Here is a 23,924-nt window from a genome sequence, read left to right as displayed (position 1 = left end):
TGAGAGCTGCTTTGGAGGGAAACTATAAAAGGGGTAAACCGTGCCTAGAGTGTATCAGTCTCCGGAAGGGAGTGAAGAGCTTTCGAAGCTGAGAAGAAGCAGCGAACCGTCGCAGTAGCGGCTTGCAAGAAAGAAGCTGAGCTGGGAACGGCGATCTCTGAGGCGAGGAAGTCAGTCATCTTCTGCGGGGGTCGCTGCTCTGCCGTATCCCCGAGAAGCAGCCGCCGGTGGAGTCATCTGAGGACCAGTTAGAAGACTGAGAAACCGAGCGTGAATTTTTGTGTCAGGGAGACAGTTACTAAGGATACCGTTTCACTTTCAACAGTTGGAGAACCCTTTAGCCCTAGTGGCGTTGATTGCTGTTAGCTTGGTTATCTTCCGGAAATCAACTTGCCCCACATGCAGTCTCCTTATTTCCCCCCATAGCTTAGGGAGGTGGCCCGAGTTTCGAACAACCGCTCTAAGTTCCCCTGTGGAGTGGGGAGGAGTTGAAATGGTTTCCTTAGCGACGGCACGTCGCTGGGGCTTGAAACACGAGTTCTCCCTGTCACGGGGGGGAGGGAACTGAGCAAGGGTCAGGGAGAATCCCAAGGCGGGAGCGGCGCTCTTTTCCTTCTACGGCGGCAGGTCCACCCTCTCTACCGGAAGTCCCGCTGGGGCTGCTCTACCCCTTTCTATCTCTACGGGAGCTTGGGAAAGGCTGGAGGGAAGGCGGGGCCGGGAGCGACCTCGGAACCCTGGGTGGAAGGCGGGACGGGCCCCGGAAGCGATTGGAGGAGGAAACGGGCGGGGCAGGGGGTGGCCCGGAGTCCAGAAGTTTGCCCGAGAGGCGCCGTCGGAGGGAGCAGCTGCAGCGGGAGAGGCCGCCTTTGCCGCCGGGTCCGGGACTCCATGGTGCGGCCGCCCCGGTAAGGAGGGGCGCCGAGACCCCCGCGGTTCGTCGCCGCTTTTACTCCGAGCGCGGTCGGGCAGCCACGAGAAGGGAGGCCGGGGGCTGCCCAGTCGAGCGGCGCCGTGTCTCCGCGACCGCCCTGTCTGGGAGCCTGGCCGTGTCGTCCTCCCTCCGCGCTCCCCCCACAATAGCCCTGCGAGGCCGGCCGGCGGCCGCTCTGTAGCTCGGGCGGGACGCCCTCTCCTCCCGCTGCGGCGTTCCCTTTATTGGCACTCGCCGTGCGCTGCTCTTTCTTCCCCATAGCCCCCCCCGGCGGGTGGGGTGGGCGCGGCCGCCTTGAGCGCTCTCCGCTCGGGATGAAAGCCATGAGAGACGTGCAAAGATAGATTGCCGCGGACTCTGGCGGCTCTGCTCTCCGCGATCCGATGGAACGGTGCAAATGGGCCAGCTCCGGATCGGGCTCCGCTTGCCTTAAAGGGAGGAGCTCGGCTTGGCTCCGTTCGGCCAAATTGCAATCGACCTCTCTCTCTGTGCAGAATGTCGAAACCCCTGGCTCGTTTCCCAACTGCTTCCAAGGAAGGCCCGGGGATCCGGCCCCTTCCCCCCCCTCCCCTCCCCGCTCGCCGTTCTTTCTCTCCAGCGGCGAGGAGAGATTCCCGACGTGTCTCAACCTCGGTGCTGTTCTTGTAATCGAAGCGTCTTACTAATCGGTTACTCACCGTCTTCCGAGGCAACCTCCCCCCCCGGACCCGGCGCTCCCTTCCTAGCCTGGGACGGGGTGAGAAAGAGACGCGTCGCCTGCGGACCAGAGGGAGAACTCCCCCAGCGGCGTCCGCACGGTCCCGCGAAGCGCTTCTTCTCTTCCCAGCGGTTCTTCTACTTCCCTGCGAGGCTTCCCTGGAGCCGAAGGCGCGGAGGAGGAGAGGAAACCGGCTCCGCTTTTCGGGCGGTGCGGAGGGGAGAAAATCCCCCCCCCCGTGTGCCGTCCCGGGGCGTTTCGCAAAGCGCCAAACCCTAGAAAGGAGCTGATATTGACCGCCTGGGTATCGGCCCGGTTGGGGTGGCAGCTGGACTCGGGGGGGCTCCCCCAAGGCCTCTTTTGGGGGGGCGGCATCCATATCTGGAGGGTGCTGAAAGGCGCGATGGGGTTGCCCTTGCAGGGAATTGTTGGGGTTTTAACCTTATGCCTTTAAAAGGCGCTGATGTGTGTGTGTGGGTCTGTCTATGCTGGCCTCCATATTGCAAAATTTGGGGCCAGGCTGGGCCTGGGGGTGTTCCTCCCTCTCTCTCTCCCTCCCTCCCTGGGTTCAAAAAGCTACTTCTGTCACTTTGGAGCAAGACTCCCTCGGGACCCAGATCCATCCCTTGTCTCCTAATCTGCACCCAGATCTTAGCAGTATCATTAAAAGTTGCGCTGTGTAAAATACTTTCCCCCCCCCCCCGGGCCTGTTGGCTGGCAGGGGGGCAGTTTGGGGAATGCCTTTCCTCAAAGGCGTTTGTTTTTGGAGGGGGGAGAATCAGGGGATGATGGATGGATTGTTTGCTTCTGAAAGGAATCGAGCGAAACCAAACGATCCACTCGGGTGGGGTTTCTGTACCCCGAGAGTGAGTATCGAGGCTTCCCTTGGAAGAACGGAAAGTGCTCATCCTGGTTAGGCTCTTGGACAAGTTCCAGAATTGGAGGAGCCAAAATCGCGGCCCCTGAATGATTTCTCTCCCTTAATCTCTGTCCGAACAGATTAACGCCCCTCTCCAACAGGACCGGCTGGTGGGCTGCACAATCGTTGCGTGTTGTGCTTCACCGCAATTTGGTTTGGGCTCGGCGTTGTGCAAGGCCAGCCTTGCCGCTCGTAAGCCGGGTTTTGTGGCTTAGCTGGCGCATCCTTGGGTCACCTCGCTGGATGCTGCCCCCACTAGCCAGCAACGGGCCTCCAAAGCTTCAGGAGGGGAGATTTTTCTCAAAAACGTTCCGTGCAAGAATGGGTCCTGCCGTCACATGTCTTGCTGTCCGGGTGCCCCTTAAGCAGGAGCCAAAAAACAAAAACCCAGCGCCCCACATCAGCCCTTTCCCCATCGGATCACCCAGGGCAGGAGGACATCAGGCGGCCTGGGAACTGGATGGGGTTTTCTTCAGCCCTGCCCTGAGGAGGAAGGTTCAATTCTCAAATTTCACAGCTTTTAAAACTGGAGTGGCCGACAGAAAGGGGGCGGGGGGGGGGGTGAGCAGCAGCAGCGCTGGTCCTATTTTACAGGTCCGTTTTTTAAACTTCTTTCTCTCCTTGGAAGAGGAGGAGCGATTCGGGAAGGGGTAAGGTCTCTGTCGGTTTCTCTCCTGCCCCGCTCGGATCTGGCACGTGCGTGTTTCGGTTTCTCTGGTTTTGGCGAGGGTGGCGGGCGTTCCCCCCAAGTGACTCCCCTTTCTTTGTTGCTGGGCTGGAGAGCAGCAGGACAGGCCCCCCAGTTTCTCAGACTCCTCGGCCGAGGAGAGGTCCCCCACGGCTGAGCCTGATTTCCGCGGAGGCGTAATTTGGTCATGGGAAAAAGTGCCACGTCTCTTTCCGCTGGCCGGCAACCCTAGGAAGAAGATGCAGTTTTGTTCCTCGGCAGGCGCGCTCGGGAGTGAAGGGTCCGTGGTAGTCTTTTTGGCTAAAAGGAGGGGGTCTCCTCCAGCATCCCCACCCCAACGTGCAGGTTCTCGGTCTCAACTCTGAGGCCACGGGGATGAGACGCGCCTGGAAGACAGTCAACTTTTCCCCCTTCCTCCTCGTTTCCATCGTGGGAGCAGATCCATCCATCATTCCGGCCCTTTCGGAACCCCAGGCCGTTGTCTGATAGAGTGAGCCTGCCCTTGGAGGTTCTGCGGAAGATGCTTCCAAAGCAGAGCCCGCTTGGCAGGGCTTAAACCTTCCCTTTGGGGGGCTTTTTGCTCTGCGCCTCCGTCCCGGAAGCAAACTTCCAGCGCATTTGAGCCGTGGTTATTTGGTTCAGGTTTGGAGGGGGAGGCCGAGCGGTGCCCTGAGCAGAAGAGGGCTGGCCTCGGCCCCCTTTGGCTGGTTAGCAAGAGCACCCCCGAAATGGGACACTCCCACTTTTTACCACCCTGGAAATGCGTCCTGTCTGGAACGGGGTGGTCTGCAGAGGGAAGAAAAGCCACAACTGTTGAGCACAATTTTTCGGAGGCTGCCAAATCGTGGTTTCCAAGTAGAGTCGTGTCCTCTGGGGTTTTTTTTGAGGGGGGGATTCCAGCCCCCGAAAGCCTACCTTTACCGTCCTCCTTTGCCTGCTCCCATCTGCTTAACCTTGAATCCAGGATAGCAACAGTCCATCGCCTGCAGATCAGCTTCGGGGTGGTGGTGGTGGAAGTGGCCATGAAATTCCCTTTTAGATCAAAGTGCCCCAGCACGCCCCCCCCCAAAAAGCCCCTAGTCTCAGAGGCTTTTTGCAAGCTTCCAAACTGCTCCTGCTTTGCTCGGCTGGTCTTTGAAGATAGACTGCCTTGGAACATGCAGGGTCCACAATTCTCTCCCAGAGAACAGGCCCCATTTGGCTCCTTCACCACCGGTGGGTCTCTGGTAAAGATGCCTCTGGCAGGGACCCGTGCCACGCTTCCAGGAATGGCATCAGAGCAGGGTCTGGGGTGGGCTGGATTAGGCTTGGGTTCAGCCCCCTTCACCACTCTGGCCCTGAGACCTCTAACCCTGGTCAGTTCAGTCTTTTGCACCCCCCCAGCCAGGCTGCTCTGAAAGGGTCCTGGGTGCCACCTTTAACTGCGTGCCCCAATTGTACCCAGGCCCCTTCTAGAGAGAGAGGCTGAGGGAAGGGTCTCTAAACCTGCAGGAAGAAATCTTTTCCACCTTAGGAAGGGAAGCTGGAACAATAATCTATTTGACAGCCAGAACTCCCAGTTGGGAGCTGTAAAGCCGTTCCATTTTTGGGGGGATCCAACATTTGAGGGGGATCCAGTCGATTTGTAGGGACTATAAAATCTTCCCAAAATTTTGGGGATCGAACTTTCCAACCCGGGGAGGGGGGTCAAGTTGGTCTCCTTCGGATAAGACGTGTTGGGAGTTCCTCTTGACCCAGCTGGCTGGGGAGGATGGGACTTGGGGGCTCACCTGCCTGGAGGGGACCCAAGCGGGCAAGGCTGATGCAGGGGAAGGGGTCACACTTCTCTAAAGGGATTTTCTGGAGTTTCCCGCAATCTGCACGGAGAATAAAATTGTCCTTTTTATACGGCTGGAGCGTGATCGAAGGTGGGGGAGTCTTTGGATTGGGCTTGGTTCAGGGCTGGGCGTGAGCTGAGTGTGCAAGGCCTGCTGTGAAGGAAAGGGGGCACAAGCACAGCTGAAGGGGACCCTCGCATCTCTCTCTCCCCATAACTCCAGCCCCTTTGCAGCAGCCGCCCCACGTCCCTAATTCCTTCTTTGTCACCAAACTGCAGGTTTGGCTCCCGCGAAGAACAGATCTCTGGTGCTCACCCTGCCCGTGATGGAGTACACGGTAAGGGCAGGCCGGGCATGGTGGCGGGCCGGCTGCCTTGGTGCTGGGCTACGGTGCTTTTCTGCCCTCCCTTCTCTGCCCTCGCAAGGGTTATGCAGATTCGGGCACGGGAGGAACCCTGTTTCGCAAAGGAGGGAAAGGGGTTCCCAACCTCAGCGGCATTAAGATGGGTGGACTCCAACTCCCAGAATTCCCCAGCCAGCGTGGGTGGATTTCAACTCCCAGAATTCCCCAGCCAGCACAGGTGGACCTCAAGTCCCAGAATTCCCCAGCCAGCATGGGTGGACCTCAACTCCCAGAATTCCCCAGCCAGCACGGGTGGACCTCAACTCCCAGAATTCTGGGAGTTGAAGTCCACCCATCTTAAAATTGCTGAGGTTCAGAAGCCCTGCTCTAAGATAAGGATGGTGTTAGAGCAGAGTCTCTTTTGTTTCCTATTCTGGCCTCCCACTTGCTTTTATGGCTTTGCACGGACGAGAATGCAGCTGATTGTGGTTTACTTCCTAAAGCCGGTTTAAACAAGCCGCGGCTTAGCACGGGACCAACAGAAGAGGCAGGAGACGGGTCTTTACGGAGCTTTCACCTGGTTGGCGTCTCGATTTTTCCTGTCGTCCTCAGCATTTTGAGAGGGGCTGCAGATCAGGCAGGTCACCCGGCTAAGATGTTACGCCTCGCGGCTCACGCGGGCCAGGAAGCTTCACCTGCTGGATTACTGCCAGCCGCGGGGCTGTGAAAAGGGACCTTTGTGAAGGAGGAAACAGAAGTAGAGAACGCCCAGAAATTCAGCCGGATATAACTCCATTGCTGTATAATTATCCCGCCCGCTAGGAAACTGCAAATATTTTTGCTGCTCAGTGAGTCTCTCTGTTTGCTGCTTAGTGACCCTCCTCGCCTTGCAACGTGGCCAAGATCGGACCGTGTTGCTCTGCACAAGGATAGGTTAAAAAGATGGCTGGATTTCATAGGGACTAGCATCCTACAGCCAAGGATTTGGAGGTTTCCAGAGCGGTTAGCTGGAAATAGATTTGCTCCCCAAGTCGAGTGCATAAAACGTAACGGGTCTCCAAACAGCGGTATTTGCTGAAAAGTGGGCTGGCTGGGGAATTCTGGGAGTTAGTCCACCCATCTGCAAGTTGCCCCGTTTGAAAAACACGGGTCTGGATCTTCAGAAGGGACGCGTTTAGGGGCTGGGGTCGGGCTGAGCAGCTGAAATACTGATGGTTTTAGCTATGTGACCAATTTGTCGGCGAGCACTTTTCGCTCCATTTTCCAACGAGCGTATTCATCGAGCAGTGGTCGTAAAGCGAGGAGTGGGTGGGTAGATGTCTATGTTCCCCAACAGTTGCAGAACGATCATTTCCTTTCATCCGGATCGAGCTAGCCCACGGTCAAAGATTTACTCAGAGCTAAAATTCGGGGGGAAAAAAGAAAAAGGAAACTGGGAATCCGGGGGCACAAGCGGCCGGCTGTCCTGGCCTCAGCCTTCTCGCCTGTAAAATGGGCACAGTCGTCTTCCTCGGTTACAAACTCAAGGCGAGCTGATGCTCACGCTTCCTCTCCTCCCTGAGGACCCATGTTCCGGTTGCGCTGGCGGTGCTGGGAATTAGGGGAACTGAGGCCCCAACATCTCGGGAGGGCCCCTTAGATTCTAGGCTGGGTTCTCAGGGAGAAATGCAAGGGAGGACTTCTTGGCACATGAGCCTTGGGGCAACTCTTCTTCCTTGACTCCCAAAGAAGTGGGGCTGGGACGGGCTCTCTTGGGGGTGTGATTTCCTGCTTTCCCCTCCCGCCCCTCCCCGTGGTCTGGGAAGGCAGTGGAGCATCCGGTGGTAAAGCTGGGAGCCGAGGCTCCTTCCCGCTCCTTCCTCCTCTCCGTCCCCCCCTTTTTCCTTCCCCAGGTGGGTGGGTTTGCTCGCCCTCCCCGGAGGAAGGAACAAGGGGACTCCCCCTCTGCCCACCCACGGCCGGACACGGACTGTTCAGGAAACAGCCTTGCCCTCTGCCCTGGGCTGGCCACCAAGATCAGGCGGTGGCGGAAGGCAAAACAAACCGGCTGAATTTGCACAGGGCCTCTGCGAAAGCCGTGCTGGCGCTCGGCCGTTCAGCCCTGCCCTGGATCTTGATTCTCCTTCTCCTTCTCCTGGAATACAGCAATAACACTGAACTTCTATGGGCTGGATCTTGATTCTTCTCCTCCTCCTCCTCCTCTTCTTCTGGAATACAGGAATAAAACTGAACTTCTACGGGCTGGATCTTGATTTCTTCTTCTGTCTCCTCCTCCTCTTGTTCTGGAATACAGCAATAAAACTGAACTTCTATGGGCTGGATCTTGATTCTTCTTCTCCCGGAATACAGCAATAAAACTGAACTACGGGCTGGATCTTGTTTTCTTCCTCCTCTTCCACTTCCTCCTCTTCCTCTGGAATACAGCAATAAAACTGAACTTCTACAGGCTGGATCTTGATTTCTTCTTCCTTCTTCTCTTCCTCCTCCTCTTCTTCCTCCTCCTCTTCTGGAGTACAGCAATAACACTGAACTTCTACGGGCTGGATCTCGATCTCTTCTTCTCTTCCTCCTCCTCTTCTTCCTCCTCCTCTTCTGGAATACAGCAGTAAAACTGAACTTGCACAGGCTGGCCGGGTTCAAAGTCACGCGTGGCCATGCAGACTCTCCCCAGGCATTTGGGGCCGTCGGGGCGTCGCGGGCCCTTCGGATGACGGCTGGCCCTGTCCCCGGGCTGCTTCCCTTCCAGAGGCACCGGGTGCTTGCAAATAAAAATACAACACAATCTGGGGGCAGAAGCATGCTCTGGGGGTTCAGAGCCTGCTGGTTCGGGGTGCAGAACAACCGTCGGAGGCAGCGCTAATCAATGAGATGATTCAGCATCTCTTGAATCATTTTATCTGCAGAAACCAGGCGGGGAGAAGGGCAGAAAGGGACACTTCGGGGATTGTGGCACTTTTCTCAACCTTGGCGACTTTCAGAGAGGTGGAGTTCAACTCCCAGAATTCCCCAGCCAGCCAGGCTGGCTAGGGAATTCTGGGAATTGAAGTCCACCCATCTTCATGTGGTTGAGGTTGAGCAACCCTGGATTCGTCCTTCGGAAAAGATTCCGGGGATGAGCCAAGTTTTTGCAAAGTTTGCCTCTCCCGAAGCCTTCGGGGAGGGAGGACGTCAGAAGGCTCGGCGTGCTCCGTGTCAGCGGTGTGGTCGGGACCCGGTGGCACCACCCCAGCTTCACGCCGAGTTCGTGCCCTCCTCCCCTCAAGCCAAAATGCGGTTTTCCGATTTCCTTCGCGACTGATGCAAATGCAGCCCTCGCGGCGACCGGCGCGCAGGAAGCCGCGGCGGGGCAGGCTGCGCGGATGGCGCCGGTTGGCAGACCGTGGACGTCCCATGCGCGTCTTGCGTCTGTCCGGGATCTCTCCCCTCCGGATGCCCGCCTGCCTTCTGCTCCAAGCCGCTGTCTCTTTCGCTAGGCGGAGGGTGGCCGCGCTGGCCTACCTTGCAGGGGGGTGGCCAGCTGGCTTGCAAGCGGGGGCTGGACGAGGAGAGGAGGAAAGGCTGCCCCGAGCTGAGGATGCCCGAACGGCCGAGGGCCACTCCTTACACATGCGTGTGCAAACGGCTTGGCACTGCTCGCCCGCCGCCCTTTTCCGCCCCAGCTCGCCGACGCCCTCGCTGTCCTCCTGGCCGGGGCCTTGGGCACCCCAGGGAGCTTGCCACCTCGCCCTGGCGCGCCCCCGGGGCTCCCCCGCCTCGCATCCGTCGCCCCCCTTCCCCGCCAAGGGCGAGGCCGGCTCGTGTGAGTCAGCACCCTGCCCTTCCGCTGGTAGCGAGTGGCGGGGAGGGGAGGGGAAGGGACGGGGGGGCTCGGCCTCTTCCTCTGCCCTCCCCGTCCCCGCCTCCCTGGGAAGGATCGCAGCGCCGAGCCAGACCGGGGAGCCTCCTCGCTGCAAGACGCGGGCGCGATCCGGGCGGGCTGGATCAGACCCTGCAGCGGGGAAAGGCGGGGCGCCTCCCCCGGCGCTGCCCCTCCCTCGGCGCTGCCCCCCCGCGTCCCAGGGGATCCAGATGTCTCCTGCGCCCCCCGGGCAAGCGGCCCCCCGCCTGCGCTGCAGAGACTGCGAACCCGGCCGGCTCCGCGGGAGCATCCCCGACCCTCCTCTTCGGCCCCCGGCGGGGCTGCCAGAGGCCGGCGCCCCTCCCTGGAAGAGCCTCGCTGCCCCCTTTTAAAAGAGGAGCCTTGCTGGGGGCTCGGGAGCCTGCCAGTCCCCGCAGCCGCCCCCTTCTGATGCCCCCCAGCCTCGCCACGGATCTCGACCTGCTCCGCCCGATCCGGAAGGCGCACCGCCGGAGCTGAGCATCCGCGGGGCTTGCCCCCCCCGCCCCCCCTTGGCTCAGATTGGAGAGGATGGGGACCTTCCGGGTGTTTGACGGGCAGCTGCGACGGGCAGGGGTCCAACAGGTGGTGCGGCCGCCTTGGGGAGCGGCCTTTCCCCCCAGGAACTTCTAAAACAGCCCTGCCGGGGGGGGGCAGGGGGTGTAACGTCAGCAACAGAGCCGCAACCTCTCCCTCTTCCTCCCCGCCCCAAGAGGGGCCGTGCGGGGTCACTGTTCATCTGGTGGCGACAGGGACAGTCCAAGCCAAGTCAGCGCGGAGGCTGGCTGGCCGGAGGGGGGGCTGTTTGCAGAGCCCGCCTGTGGTCAGCGCCCCCACTTCCCCCCCCTCATTGGACGGCTCCCGGCATGCCAGCAGAGAGTGGCCAAGACGCTGGGGTCGGATCGGTTCGGACTTCGGGGGGCTCCTGAGCGCCGGCCTGCAGCCCCCTTGGAAATGGATCTCCTGCCAAAAAGCAAATACTCGCCTTTGCACGATGAATCTCCCTCCTCCCTGGACGAAGGCGCTGCGGCCCCCGAGAGGGGCTCGCCCCCCGCGGAAGCCCCCTCGCTCTCCAGCTCTCAGTCGTCCTCCTCCCTCAGCCCCATGCTGCCGTGGGGGGGCCTGTCTTCCGAGTCGGAGGAGAGCCCCACCACGCTCTGCTCCTTCTTCCCCAAGATGGCTAATCTGAAGCTGGCCACCCCGGCCTCCCTGCTCAGCCTCCGGCCCTTTTCTCGGGAGACGGAGGCGGCCCCCGGGGAGCCTCCGGCCGCGGCCCCGCCGGACTCAGCCGTGGCTCTTGGTCTCTATTCCCAGGATATGAACAAGCTGAGCTGCGGGAAGAAGATGCGGGTGGAAGGCGGCCAGCTGGGGGGCGACGAATGGACGCGGCACGGCAGTTTCGTGAACAAGCCCACCCGGGGCTGGCTGCACCGCGACGACAAGGTGATGGGTTCCGGAGTCTCCTACCTCGTCCGGGTGAGTGAGCCCAGGGGCGCCGGGGTTGGGGCGAGGCTTGCACGCTGGGGGGGCAAAGCGAGCGGGGCAAGGCTGGCGAACGGTCACGGCGGAAACTTTACGCTCTCGGAAAAGCTACCTTTTCGTGCCCTGAATGGCCACAAAATCGATATTGCTTCCTTCAGGAGTCGGGAGCTCTTTTAGACACGATTGATTGATGAGAGGGATCCGGCTGCCAAATCGGAAAGCCTCAAGGCCTTCTTCAAGTCACTTGCCGCGGGAAGAATGCCGTGCCCCGGGCGTTTCTGCCCGCTCGAACCCCTGGCGAGTGGAGGAAGAAGTCCTGGGGGTCAGGAGGGCTAGAAACTTGAGTCTTTTTTGAAAGGGAACTCTTGGGCAGGACAAGGGGGCAGCTTTTCCCCAACTTCTGCAGGCTGTAGGGACCTTCTGCTCCTTTCTTGGCCCCGGGGAAGTGAACCGCGCACGTTTCGTTGTGCAAATTTCTCTAGGCCTAATGGGGCAAGTGTGAAAATGTCTTTTTTCCCCCAGATGCCCCTTTGGTGTGCCCTCTCCCTGTCCCTTCCAGCCCGCGCAGCCTCCTTGCAGCCCCGCAGACTGATCCAGTGTTTCTCAACCTTGGCCACTTTAAGAGGGGGGGACTTCAACTCCCAGAATTCCCCAGCCAGCCTCTGGGGAAGTCCCCCCCTCTTAAAGTGGCCAAGGTTGAGAAACACTGGACTAATCCCTTGGCATGAAAACACACAGCAGATAAAGAGAACTGACGTTTTTCCCCCCTACCCAACAGCCACCCCGATCCGTATTGATCGGTGAGAGTCCCCCGATTGTCCACCATACCCAAGGAGGTGGGTTCAGACACACCTGCATAATGTACATGAACTTCTGTAGCAGCTAACTTAATAGACGAGGATTCATCCGTGGAAGAAGAGGGGGGGTCTTGGCTACGTCCCCAATTGGGGCATTTTAAGATGGGGGATACAGAGCAAAGGTGGGGTGACTTGTGCCTCTGGACCACTCTGAGCTGTCTGAAAAATAATTTGCACTTTAGTGATTCATTTTAGGGCTCCGAGGAAGCCTCCCGTCCAGTTATATTAGCCGTTTATTTTGACCCCGCGAAGGAGCGGATTTTTGCATCCAGCGTTTCCACGCTGAGCTCCTGGCACTTTTGAACCGATCCGGGGCTTGGCACCGCTCAAACGTTGCATTCTCAGCTTTTTCGCTTTGGGTTTTAAATGCTTTCTGAAGGAGGCCAGGATCAGATCGGTTTGGAGGGGTTTCAGATTAAAAAAAAACACTTTATCGTTTGCTCTACAAATTGTCTTTGTTTTCTTAGGAGAAGGGGTGGACTGTATTTTAATGTGTAATCATAGAGGAGGAACCAGGTTCAGAGCAGAGAAGGAGGGTCAACAACAGCCAACCCGGATAGAACCTCCATGGATGGAATCACTCTATCTTTAAATACTAGTTGGAGGGCAACCAGGGGGCCGAAATGATTGTTTCTCACCCTCCGAATCCGGTTGGCTTTCCTTTTGGATCCTTAACAAAGCAAAGGGGAGGTCTAGCGCCCCAGATCACGTGCAGAGTGCTTCGCTGGGGGGCTGATCAGGAGCAGATCTCCCGTGGTAGATTAAGGGGAGCGGGTGCTCCGTCAACAGAAGTGTCGGAGGCTGTTTTCACAGCCCAGCTGCCCTAGTTCACAGGCAGAAGCCCAGGTCTGTGGCTGAGAAATTTTACACGTGTGCGTGCGACAGGAAGGTGTGAGTTTTTCAACAGCACACACCCCTTTCCTTCCCCTTCTGGCACATCCTCTTAGCCAGTATAGAAATACATCTCTGCTGTTCACCGAGAGGTATACAGATCCCCCTCCTGTATCCTGCTGGCTCACGAGGACCACATCTGGGCTTGCTCTGCTGCTCCGTCCCAAGTTTACGACCGGTTTAACGATCTGTTTAACGACCGAGCCCCTTGTACGTAATGATTTCAGCAGCAGAGGCAGGAAAATCGTTGGCTTGGGGGACTCTAGAAAGCACACTGCCCAGCTGGCATCCTCTTAGATATATTGGACAGTGAGTCCCACAATCCCTTACGGTCGGCCCCACTGCCTGGGGGTTGCTGGGATATTGAGTCCCAAATTCTCCAGGGGTTTCAACCTTCCACTGGAACCTGCCGCGTTTTTATTCCCCCTAAACCTCCATGAATCTAGAGGGGGCTGATGGAGGAGCTGATAAATAACCATGCACCGATTCCTTCGGCATTTACTATCTCTGCAATCCTTCTCGCCCGCAGTATATGGGTTGTGTGGAAGTGCTACAATCAATGCGGGCCCTCGATTTCAGCACCAGGACCCAAGTCACGAGGTGAGCTGACTAACCATCCTATTGGACCTCCCTGAACGACGCCCCTCTGGCACAGGAAGAGCCCCCGATAATTTATAGGAGGTGTTCTGCTGCTTCTCTGCATGAATGGCTGTTCTGGGACTTGCGTGACCCTCTGGGACATAATGCAGTTTCTGCAATTGGGTTCCTGCCTGTATTTTCTGAATTCCTGGCACAGGGTGGCAAGGCAGTGGATTGTTTCTCGGGAGGAGTCTGCCCAGGGGGTCTCTGTATGAGGCCCCGGTCTGTTTTTTTTCCCCCTTTGGAGGCCCATTCGTTCTGTTGGGCTTATTGCGTTAGACGTGCAGTAACAGTCATTCCCACGAGAGGGATCCTGCTTCCCATAAAGGCTCTCTCGTGGGTTGCAAACTGTCGTCAGAACCGTGCAAACCCCACGTTGCCCCTCCAAGAAGGTGAGCGGCATCGTTGGCCATCGGGGATTAAGGGGCTGGGGATGGGCGCTGAGCAATGAACATCCGTTCGGACTTGCCCAGCATAGTTAACCCATCAGGGTTTTCTCCCCCGTGCCTGATGGGCTTAACCCAACCAGGGAAGAATCCGATCCCTGACCCGTTTCGCCCAGTCCAGCCAGCCACACGCTTGCTTAACTCGATCAGCGAAGGTCAACATTTGCCCAATGGGCTTAATCCGGAAGCTCACACACGCAGATATACCCGTGTTAAGATGGGTTAGTTTTAGCCTCAATTAGGATGGGGGTTAGGGTTAGGGTGCAGACCCCCGTCGGTTAAGGGTCTTGTGTTTAGGGTCGTCCACTAGGTCATTGTTCTGTGCAGACCCTAAAAGTCTGGCCTTTCTAGACTCTGTCCGTGGCAGGGAAGGAACAACGCAGGAAAGAGTTAAAGGGGGAGGAAGACCGTGTGTGTGTGTGTTTCCCCCCCTGCAATCCAGTCCATTAATGGGCAGACACGGGGGCTGCAGAGAAGTGACTGGAGAGGGCCAAAGCAGCTTCCGATGAGCCTCCTGTCCACATCGACGGCATTCCTCCTCCCCCCCGGCCCCAATTAATCCACAAAAGACAGGAAGCATTTATACAGCATCATCAAATATTAACGGGCCTCGCTCGATTTCTCTCTCCTCCCTTCCTCGCCCTGCTCTGTGGAGGGGCGGCGTGTGAGTCTCTCTCTGGCTGCATGAATAGGAATGGCCGTTCTTTCCCCAAATTTCTTTCTTCTTTTTTAAAAGGGCTGGTCCCATCCTTCTACCCTTCTTCTCGGTTCCCCCCATCCGTGCTGCGAGGGAAGAACCCGGTTCCCACAAGGCTGGGCCACCTTGGAGAAAACAACTCCAGATGTTTTTAGACAGTTCCCATCATCCCCGACCATTGGCCAGTCTGTTCCAGACCAATGAGGGGGTAGTTAAAGATATCTGAATGGGACCCTGGTGGCTTGTCCTCTTTTTTGCAGCACTTGTATCATTTTCGGTACTTGTATTGGGAGTTTTCAGCGCTTGTATCGGTGGAGGAGGTTGCTTGATGCATCTCTGCGTGAGTTCGTGTTAACCCTCCGAGGCAGCTCCTTTTGCTCTCTGGGCAGAAAGCCAGGTTGCAAATAAAATAAACAACAATTCCTCGGACTGCCCACTTGTTTCTAGACCTCAGGAAATCATCTACAGTATGCTGAGGTTGCCCATTGTGTATCTGACCGAGTTACTGTTCTGAGCCTCACTCCTTTCGAGTCAGGAGGGCTGCCTTGCCTGGAGATTTCTGAGAAAGCCCAGCAGGGTAGGATGTTGAAGGACGAGCAATTTTGATCCTTAACATCCTCCCTGCCGGCTTTCGTTTTGGAAAAGCAGCTGAGGAAGGGCTGAGCTTCTGATTGGTGCCAAATAGGAGCACGTGTGTTTGTGTCTGCGTGTGTTCACGTGTGCTGAGATCCCATTGCTCTGAAAACCAGTTTGCAGAGCTAAGCCCTTTTCTGCCCTCCTTGTAGGTGTCCCCCGAGGTGTCTGATTGACCTCCGTTGCAAGCAGGGCTTGCCCTGTCTGGCTCTCTCGGGGCCGTTGGAAGAAATCGCTGCCTTTTTAAGATTGTTCCCCTCATCTCGTATGCTCCAATGCCCTCTTTCCTCCTCCTCCTCTCCTGCAGGGAGGCTATCGGCCTGGTGTGTGAAGCCGTGCCCAGTACCAAGGGAGCTGTGCGCAGGAGGAAGGTGAGCAACGTGAAGATGGCTGGAACAACCTCGCAATGATGGCGTCTTTCCTGTCCTCACTTAAGCCCCCTGAGAACAACAGCTGGGCTGATGCGGGGCCCGGTACCCCAGCAAAACCAGGCTCGTTTCCACCCTCGTATGCGGCTGCACTGTGAATCAATCAGTCTCGGCAATCATGAGGACTAGCAGTGAAAAAAGAAAGGGCAAGGTTTTCTCAAACGTGCTAGCCTTTCAAGGGAGGCCCGGTCAGGGAAGAGACGCTGCAAGGATTCTAGGAACGCTCCTTTACTGTTGCAGGATATCATAACAGAAAGTAGAAAGTTTCTCTCTACTTCGACTTATACCAAACAGAATCAAGGCGGGGCTGTCTTGAGTCTCTTTCTCACCCCTTCCATTGTGCAGGGCCGGGCCGCCGTTTCTCCTCCCGTAACGGTCCATCTGTTCTCTTGGTCCAGAAGAGCAGGAAGTGTGCAATTCTTGATCCCCGTGGGGTGTGTGTGGGGGGTTAACATTCAAAAGGATCGCTTTGGTGTCTCTTGTAGGAAGCAGCCCCCCCCCCCCCCCCAGCTTGTAGAAGCGAGCTCTGGCTTTGCAATAAAATACTGAAGAAACAAAAAAGCAAGAAGGAAATGGATGGATGGGGGTAGGACTTGAGACCTCTAACCAGCCCCCCTCCTTCCTTTCTGAGGCTGCCCCTCGCTGAGAAATAAGTCAGAGGCTTCAATCAAAGTTTCAGCGCAGACCGAGCTGATCAATACATTGCCATCGCAGCCCCTCTAATGGATGCTGAGAAACGGGGTGGGGGTGGGGGAGCTTGCTCCCTTCTCGGTGCCCCTTTCTCCATTTTTCCCCCTTCCTTTTACTGGGCATTGTGTTCCCCCCTTCTCTGCCACGTTCTCCTTGTATTTCTTAGCATTGCACCCCTGCCCCCTCCCCCAGTAAAACTGGCACATGTTTTATTTCTGCATTCCCTCTTTCACCAGCCTCTTCATTAGAAACTCCAAGTAAAGGGGGGGGGGTCTGAGGGTCGAGGTATCTTTAGCGAGCCCTCCCAAAGAAAGAAATTCAGGGCGGCCCGGGGCCCAATCCACTCTTACCTCTAGCTTTCTCATGCATTTTGCACCGTTTGCTCCAGAAGGGGTGTAAGGTTATAACCTCCGGCCCACCCAGCGAAAAAGCGACAATTGTGGCTTTAGGGCCACCAGCCCAGCTACTGTGGCCTCTGACCCACCATTTCTGGCTTAGCCCGCTTTGCAAATCCATCCCGTTGCGTCCTGCTCATCAAACCCTTCCCCAGCTAGAAAATCCTAGTTTTGAATTTCTTTTTCTTTTTTTCCCTGAAATCCAACCACTTCTGGAGCTCTGAACGAGCCGGGGGATTGGGGAGGCAAACTCGGAAGTTACCATTTTCACGCCTTGCTTGATTTTTACCTCCGTTCCCATAAGCTGATTGTCGTTCATTCTGCGAACCGAGTCCGGCGGAGTGCGGTCTTTCGGTCTTTTTTCGGAGCCCTGAGCTAAGATGGGAGGGCCTTTTTCAAATGCTGCGACCGGTTCAGCGTTTGGGATTGCAATTCTACATCGGAGGGTGCAGTTATGGGAGAGCGGCCACACATCTCAGCTTCTCCCCGCCCATAGCTATTCCGTTTCTCCCCGTTCGGCAGCCCTGCGGCCGTGCGCTCAACTCGATCCTCGGCAAGACCAACCTGAAGTTTGCCGCGATGCCAATCACCCTCACCATCTCGACCAGCAGCCTTAACCTCATGGCATCTGATTGTAAGCAGGTGAGGTTCCCCGTCTTGTGCTTCTCCTGGCAGCGTCTGGAGCTGCCGGTTGGGTTTAACCAAGTCTCTTGTGTCAAGCAACCAGGAGATCCGAACCCAGGGAGGGGTCCACCGTGCAACGCAGAAGGTGGGAATTTGAACCACTCCGAGCCCAAGATTTGCTATTAACTTTTTTGATGGCCACGGGTAGAATTCCCTGAAGTGGGGAGTTCCAATCTGGATGCTCCCCATGTGAAAAAGAGACCTTATTCACTAGCAAGAAGGTTGAAGTGGTGCAAAGCAAGCGAGTTATTTAACATATTTAGAGTTATTTAACATATGTAGAAGAGGGCCGTTGGCAACCTTTGAGAGATGGGAGATCTGCAGATTGCCCGGTTAGGCATTTATCATGACTTTATTGCTCTGTTTTGAAACTGTCAGCCACCAAAAGAGTTTTTCAAGGGGTCAGCATGTAGTTCATTAGAGGGGGAAAAAAATTGGCCCCATTGCTTCAGCATAAATGTACACATCCTGGGCGTCTATAAAGTGATATGTGGATCTTGTGGCTTGCGGGCTGCGTCGGTCTCAATTTCTCCCCCTTCCCGGCTTCTAGATCATTGCCAACCACCATATGCAGTCGATTTCCTTTGCCTCCGGAGGCGATCCGGTGAGTGTGTTGAGAATTCCCTTTCTTCCTCAAAAAATTTGCTTCTGCTTCCCGCAGGGCAGAGCTGCGGTTGCGCGGTGGTTCGGGACGAGCCCCGAATCACGGAGCGTTTTCCATGCTCAGCAGATCAAAGAATTCCGTTGCCTTGTGCTGCGATGGTTGGAATCCTGGTGGATTCAAATTGATCCCGGGCAAGATTTTTGTCCCCTGCTGTCCCTCTGTCCTCCTCTCTGGCAGGACTCCCTGGATTTCTGATCGTCCTCTTTGTAGGGGAGGAAATGTCTAATGATTGGGGGTTAGGAATGGAGAGATTCCCTGCTTAGCCCTGAAACCTGCTAGTTAATCTAGTTACTCTCTCCTATCTTATTTTGGGGTGGGGGGATAGTAGGGCGCAGTCCGCAGAAATCCGGGATGCGTGTATCATTTTTTGCAAAACTCTGCTAAGGTGTACGTGTGTGCGCGGTGGGTTTTTTCCCCCACCCCCTCCCCAAATCTGGCCTTCACCGTCTATTTTGCTTTTTGCAGGACACAGCAGAGTACGTCGCCTACGTTGCCAAAGACCCCGTGAATCACAGAGGTGGGTGCTCCGCGATCCCTGCCCGGATCTCCCCCACTTGCCCTGTTCTCGGTTCTTTTCCCCGCATTGGATCTGGAGTTGCGTTTCACCCTCAAGCCCAAACCGTTATTTGGGGGTACCATGGCGTGGCTCTCTTTCACGCCTTCTGGTTTTCATGGAGTTTGGGAAAGGGTTCAAATCAGGCCCTTAAACCTGGGATTCAAAGCACATTTGGACTTACGAAAACACTTTCCTCCAACGGATTTGGTCCCGTCTGCTTTTGGAAAATCATCTGCTGAATCCCAGACGTGGCCCTGGTGATGATGTTCACGCCGTGGTGCCCAGCGTCCCATCAGGGTGAAGAACTTTTTCCCAAGCTCCATAAAACCTCCACTCCATCGTCAGATCCCGGAACAGCTTTAAAGTTTGGATAGAAAGCTCTCGCGCCCCCTTTCTTGGAACCGATCAGAGCTGGGCGATTTATTTTCCACCCAGCCGCGATTCCTGATGCAGCGAGCCTGGGCGGTCAGTTTCTGCAGGAAGAGGAGCAGAAGGAGAAATGGCAAGAAATGCTAGCAGGAGAAATGACAAGGACGGGCACCCGTACAATCGGCAGGGAGGGGATTTTCCAGAGTCCGCTGCAGTTGGTAGCTGATAAATTTAAATCAATCCATCGGTCTCCCGGACCCCAATAATTTGTCCTACAAGGAGGGGAAAAACGTCAAGAAAATCTTCGATGCTCTTTTTTCTGTCCCACAATTCGGCTTGGAAGCACGAGACCCGTTTGCGACAGGATGGAGCTGTTCTTTTTCCGCAGGGCGTTGTGGTTCAGGAAAAAGAATCGATCAATCAGTCAATGCAACCCTCTTTCCCTTGGTGACTCTCCACAGCTTGCCACATCTTGGAGTGCCCCGAGGGGCTGTCCCAAGACGTCATCAGCACCATCGGGCAGGCCTTCGAGTTGCGCTTCAAGCAATACCTGAAGAACCCGCCCAAGCTCGTCACGCCTCACGACAGGTAGGGCGGGGCAGGATTGGACCCCCGTCTGTTTCCCCCTCGCGAACCTCCAGACACATGGGCAGACTATCGGTTGTCTGTTCCTCTCCCTCGCCGTCGGGGTCTTCCCAAAATCACCGGCAGAGCCCCTGGGGGATGAGACCGTCCAATGCACCCGTGGGTGTGAGCGGTCCTGGCGTTGCTCTCTGACCGCCGTCCCTCTCGCCTGTCCAGGATGGCCGGATTCGACAGCTCCGCTTGGGACGAAGAGGACGATCCGCCGCCCGACCATCAGTACTACAACGACTTCCCGGGAAAGGAGCCGCCCTTAGGGGGGGTGGTCGACCTGCGCTTGCGGGATGGGGCTGCGGCGGCCCAAACCCCCAACAATTTGGGAGCCACCTTGGTAAGCCCCCCACCATGACTGCCGTGCACGGCATAAGACACCCGTCTGCAAGCTGTTTTCAGCGGACATCTTGGCTATATTGTGCCTGTGCTCCATGTCATGCTGGTTGTCCTCAGTTTTTCTCTATAATCTGTAAAATGGGTTCCTTGAGTCTTCCCTGAGGATCTTTCCCAGCCAGTCCACCCTCTTGAATTCTTCTCATCTCCCCCAAATCTGCTCCCCAACCAGACACGGGCTCTTAATTTACTCGTACTGTTGCAAGAATATTGGGGCGCGGGGAGGCTTAAAATGCTCTCGGGCCTTCAGCTAAACTGCCTTTCTTCCTTCCCGTAGCCTGTTGGACAAGTGGCAGCCGGGGACTACGAATCCAAGAAGCCACATTCGGTCGCGCAAGGTACGTGATCCAGCTGGTTCTTTTGTCAAGACCCCCGTCCCCACTCGGGGTTCAGCGATGTTTCCACAATCTGGGGGCATGCGTTTGAGGGTTTTCTTATCCTGTCCTGTCCCCCCTTGCAGGCAGGGATAGGTGCTCTCCTGGCCGCACAGAGGTCTTCGTTGACCCCTCCTACGTTAACGTGCAAAATATGGAGAAAATGCAGCCGGGCGTCCCGGGCGTGACCTCCAACGGCAGCGTGCAGAGGGACCTCTTTGACATGAGTGAGTGGCGGAAGGGGACGGGGGACCCCTTCAGTCCCTGCAATCAGAGCACCAAGATTAGGAATCCGGGATGGGGAGGGGATTGCTTAATTCGAATTCCCAGTTGACTCCCAGCACCCAAAGCCCCGAGGAGGCATGATGGGAGTTGTAGTTCAGCCAACCAGGAGGGGCTCTTCCCATGTCTTTTATGTCTTACTGATTTTCTTGTAATTCGCGAGCCACCCAGAATCGTGGAGAGTATCCCTTTGCCATAGCACAAAATAATTGAGCTAGAATATTTGACAGAGGAGGGGGACACTGTTTTGCATTAAATAATTCGGCATTGATCAACCATCTTTTTTTTTCCATTGGGTAACTTGTTCGTGAGATCTATACTACGGTACAACTGATCTTAGCCAAAGACAGAGAAGCAACCTATACATATTATTAACAGATGGGGAGGGTTGTTTTCCTTTACCCTCCTCAACTGTTTTTCCTTTCTTATCATGACTTATTAGGCTGAAAACCTGGGAACAGAGATTATGCAAAGCTATTGTGGGCGGCCTTATAAATGATTGGGATAGACTGATCTTAAAACGTGTAAACGCTTTGCTGGCTTTAATTTATAAGCCCCAAACAGAGGCAGCGTGCTTCATGGTAGCCCCCTTAAAAAGCCGCTAATCTCCATAATTTATCCACACGGGTTTGAATCACAAGTATCCTCCTTGAAACACGGTCAGCCAAAAGCTGGGGCGAAAGTTTTCACCTGGTCTCGCGTGACCTCGGGCCACCGTTCCTCCTCTTTTGCGGAGGAGGGCTTGCGGTGAGGAAGCAGGGAAGCAGGTTTCTAGACCTCAGTGAGGCTGAAGGGCACCAGCAATGGGGCGGGCTGCGGATCGCTCCTAACGGCGGCTTCCCTCCTTCCCTCCCTCCTTCCCCAGAGCCTTTCGAGGACGCCTTGCGGGCACCGCCGGCTCCTGTTCCGCCCTCCCACCCGCCAGCTACCATGGAGGAGCAGCTCCGCCGGGAACCATGGTATCACGGTCAGATGAGCCGCAAGGAGTCGGAGAAGCTGCTGCAAGCCAACGGGGACTTCCTGGTGCGCGAAAGTACCACCACCCCGGGCCAGTATGTGCTCACCGGCCTGCAGGGGGGGCAGCCAAAACATCTGCTTCTCGTCGATCCAGAAGGAGTGGTACGTGGGGCTTTTAGGGGGAGCCCCGCCTTTGCTTTGGGGAAAAAGATGGGGAAGACGGGAATGTCGGGTTGTGGGGAAGCCTCTCTGCTTGAATAAGGGGGGGTGCTGAACATTTCGCCAGCAGTTTCTCTTCCTTCCTTCCTTCCTTCCTTCCTTCCTTCCTTCCTTCCTTCCTTCCTTCCTTCCTTCCTTCCTTCCTTCCTTCCTCCCTCCCTCTCTCCCTCCTTTCTTCCTTCCTTCCTTCTCTGTCTCCCTTCCTTCCTTCCTTCCTTCCTTCCTCCCTCCTTCCTTCCTTCCTTCTCTGTCTCTATTCCTTCCTTCCTTCCTTCCTTCCTTCCTTCCTTCCTTCCTCCCTCCCTCCCTCCCTCCCTCCCTCCCTCCTTTCTTCCTTCCTTCTCTGTCTCTATTCCTTCCTTCCTTCCTTCCTTCCTTCCTTCCTTCCTTCCTTCCTTCCTTCCTTCCTTCCTTCCTTCCTTCCTTCCTTCCTTCTCTGTCTCTATTCCTTCCTTCCTTCCTTCCTTCCTTCCTTCCTTCCTTCCTTCCTTCCTTCCTCCCTCCCGCCCTCCCTCCCACCCACCCACCCTCCTTTCCTGGGTCCTGCCGTTTCCATCCCGTTTCCGAATCTGCTCTGGACGCGGAGCCGGGTGGCCCGACAGGCGGGCGAGAAGGGAGGCGCGAAAGGCACCCGGGGGCTGTTTGGGGCTGGTGGGGAGTGTGCGGTTTGGCCTCCGGGCTCTGATGCCCGGCTGCTGCTTCTCTGGCCAACGAGACCCCCGATCTGTTCCCACCCAGGTCCGGACGAAGGACCACCGCTTTGAGAGTGTCAGCCACCTGATCAGCCACCACATGGACAATCGGCTGCCGATCATCTCGGCCGGCAGCGAGCTGTGCCTACAGCAGCCCGTCGAGCGGAGGCAGTGAGCGGGAACAGGCTGGGGGCCGCGCCGCGACGCCACGCGACTCCCGAATGCCCCCTTTCTCTCCAGCTGCGGGGGTTTCTCCGACAGCTCCCGGGAACGCGCCGCCCCCTCGGCCGAAGCGTCCGGCTCTCCCGAGGTGAGCTCCCACGCCACCACGCACTCGCCTCTCGCCACGTCTCAGCTTTCCCTCCTCGCTGCAACGGGCCGGCCAAGACGCTAGTCCTCAGTGAGGGCGCTCCAGCCTTAGATTTGCCGGCTGCGCTGGATTTGGGTCGGGGGGGGGATCAAGTCGGCCCCCTGCCCCGCCACTGGCCATGTTTCGGAAGAGCCGGGCGGTCTTTCGCGGGCCACGCGGTGCCTTGTGGAATCCTCTCCGGAGGCAACTGATGCCAAAGTCCCTGTCTGGGTTTGTTTTGTGGGAGATGGGGGGAGGAAGCCGTGACCTCCCCCTTCCTTAAAGCACAAAAAGGAAAAAGGGGGGGAGCGACTCCCTCGGGTCTCCAACGCAGACCCGCCCCTCCCTGCACACAGACCCCTCTTGTTCACTTTATATACGTTCTGTGTGTGCCTTGATCCTTTTACAGGTCGGATTTTATGCAAAATTCCTCTTGCTCCGGCAGTTCTCGGCACTGCCTGGTGGATTTTCTTTGGGGGGGCGTTGCAGAGTGGAGAAAGAAAGGCGGTCACGTTTCACCCGCCTGCCTCGGGTCCCCCACGGCCCCCCCACACTTCATCCCCCCTCCCCAAAACCCCGTCCGAGCAACGGAAAGACCCCTCCGTTTGAGATTGAGAGACGATTCGGCTGGATTTCGGGACCGTCTCTGAGAAGGGAGCTCTAAAGGTTTCAGGAAAAGGGGGGAAAAATGGGGTGCGTCTTCCGGCACTCGGCCTGCTTTCCCTTCCCTGCGCCTCCCCGGGGTCTGTACATAAGTTTGATAAGTTGGTGTTGCATGTCTATTGTATTACTCAGAAGCCAATGTGTAGCTTTACTCTCTATCACTGTGCCTGCCCCCGTCCCTCCCCTCCCCAGGACCCCCAAGTTCACCTCCCCCCTTCTCTCCACTTCCTTTGCCCCCCACTTTGTATCGGTTTGATTTTCTCTCGATTATACCAAAGGAAATCGAATGGTTATTATTAAAGTTGGTATTTCTTTAGCCAGTGGCTGCTGGGTTCTTTTTTGCTCCCTGGGGAAGGGGAAGAGGGAGGGAGGGAGGAAAAAAAAGAGAAGGGGAAAGAGAAGGAGAAGAGGAAAGAAAGAAGGGAGGGAGGGTGGAAGGAAGGGAGAGAAGAAGGAGAAGGGAGGGAGGGAAGAAGAAGGAAGGAAGGGAAAGGAGAAAAGGAGGAGGGAGAAAGAAAAGAAAAGGCAGGAGAGAGAGAGAAAAAAAGAGAGAGAGAGAGAAAGGAAGGAAGAGAAAGAAAGAGGAAGGAAGGAAGGAAGGAAGGAAGGAAGGAAGGAAGGAAGGAAGGAAGGAAGGAAGGAAGGAAGGAAAA

General features: G+C 56.5%; 1 protein-coding gene across 3 annotated transcripts; it reads left to right on the top strand.

The window, feature by feature from the left end:
* The first annotated feature begins 753 nt into the window (after nucleotides 1-753).
* SHC1 (SHC adaptor protein 1) lies at nucleotides 754-23,594 on the top strand. Of its 3 annotated transcripts, XM_088137242.1 has the most exons (14): nucleotides 786-908; nucleotides 5,334-5,392; nucleotides 10,590-10,751; nucleotides 13,035-13,105; nucleotides 15,228-15,291; nucleotides 16,956-17,075; nucleotides 17,668-17,721; nucleotides 18,247-18,298; nucleotides 19,168-19,294; nucleotides 19,508-19,679; nucleotides 20,013-20,073; nucleotides 20,196-20,336; nucleotides 21,257-21,510; nucleotides 22,306-23,592. In XM_088137242.1, the coding sequence occupies exons 2-14, from the start codon at nucleotides 5,381-5,383 to the stop codon at nucleotides 22,432-22,434; spliced, it is 1,419 nt and encodes a 472-aa protein (XP_087993368.1). In that variant the 5' UTR covers nucleotides 786-908; nucleotides 5,334-5,380; the 3' UTR covers nucleotides 22,435-23,592. The 3 variants fall into 3 exon arrangements, with proteins under 3 accessions (XP_087993369.1, XP_087993368.1, XP_007443892.2); XM_088137243.1 differs by lacking the exon at nucleotides 5,334-5,392 and having other exon boundaries at nucleotides 754-908; XM_007443830.4 differs by lacking the exons at nucleotides 786-908; nucleotides 5,334-5,392 and having other exon boundaries at nucleotides 9,357-10,751; nucleotides 22,306-23,594.
* The last annotated feature ends 330 nt before the right edge of the window (nucleotides 23,595-23,924 follow it).

The sequence above is a fragment of the Python bivittatus genome, unplaced genomic scaffold (assembly GCF_059951505.1).
Source record: "Python bivittatus isolate LINGU-HERP-01145 unplaced genomic scaffold, Pbiv_v1 ctg000180_np1212, whole genome shotgun sequence".
Taxonomy (NCBI): Eukaryota; Metazoa; Chordata; class Lepidosauria; order Squamata; family Pythonidae; genus Python; species Python bivittatus.
This window is presented reverse-complemented; position numbering and strand designations above follow the sequence as displayed.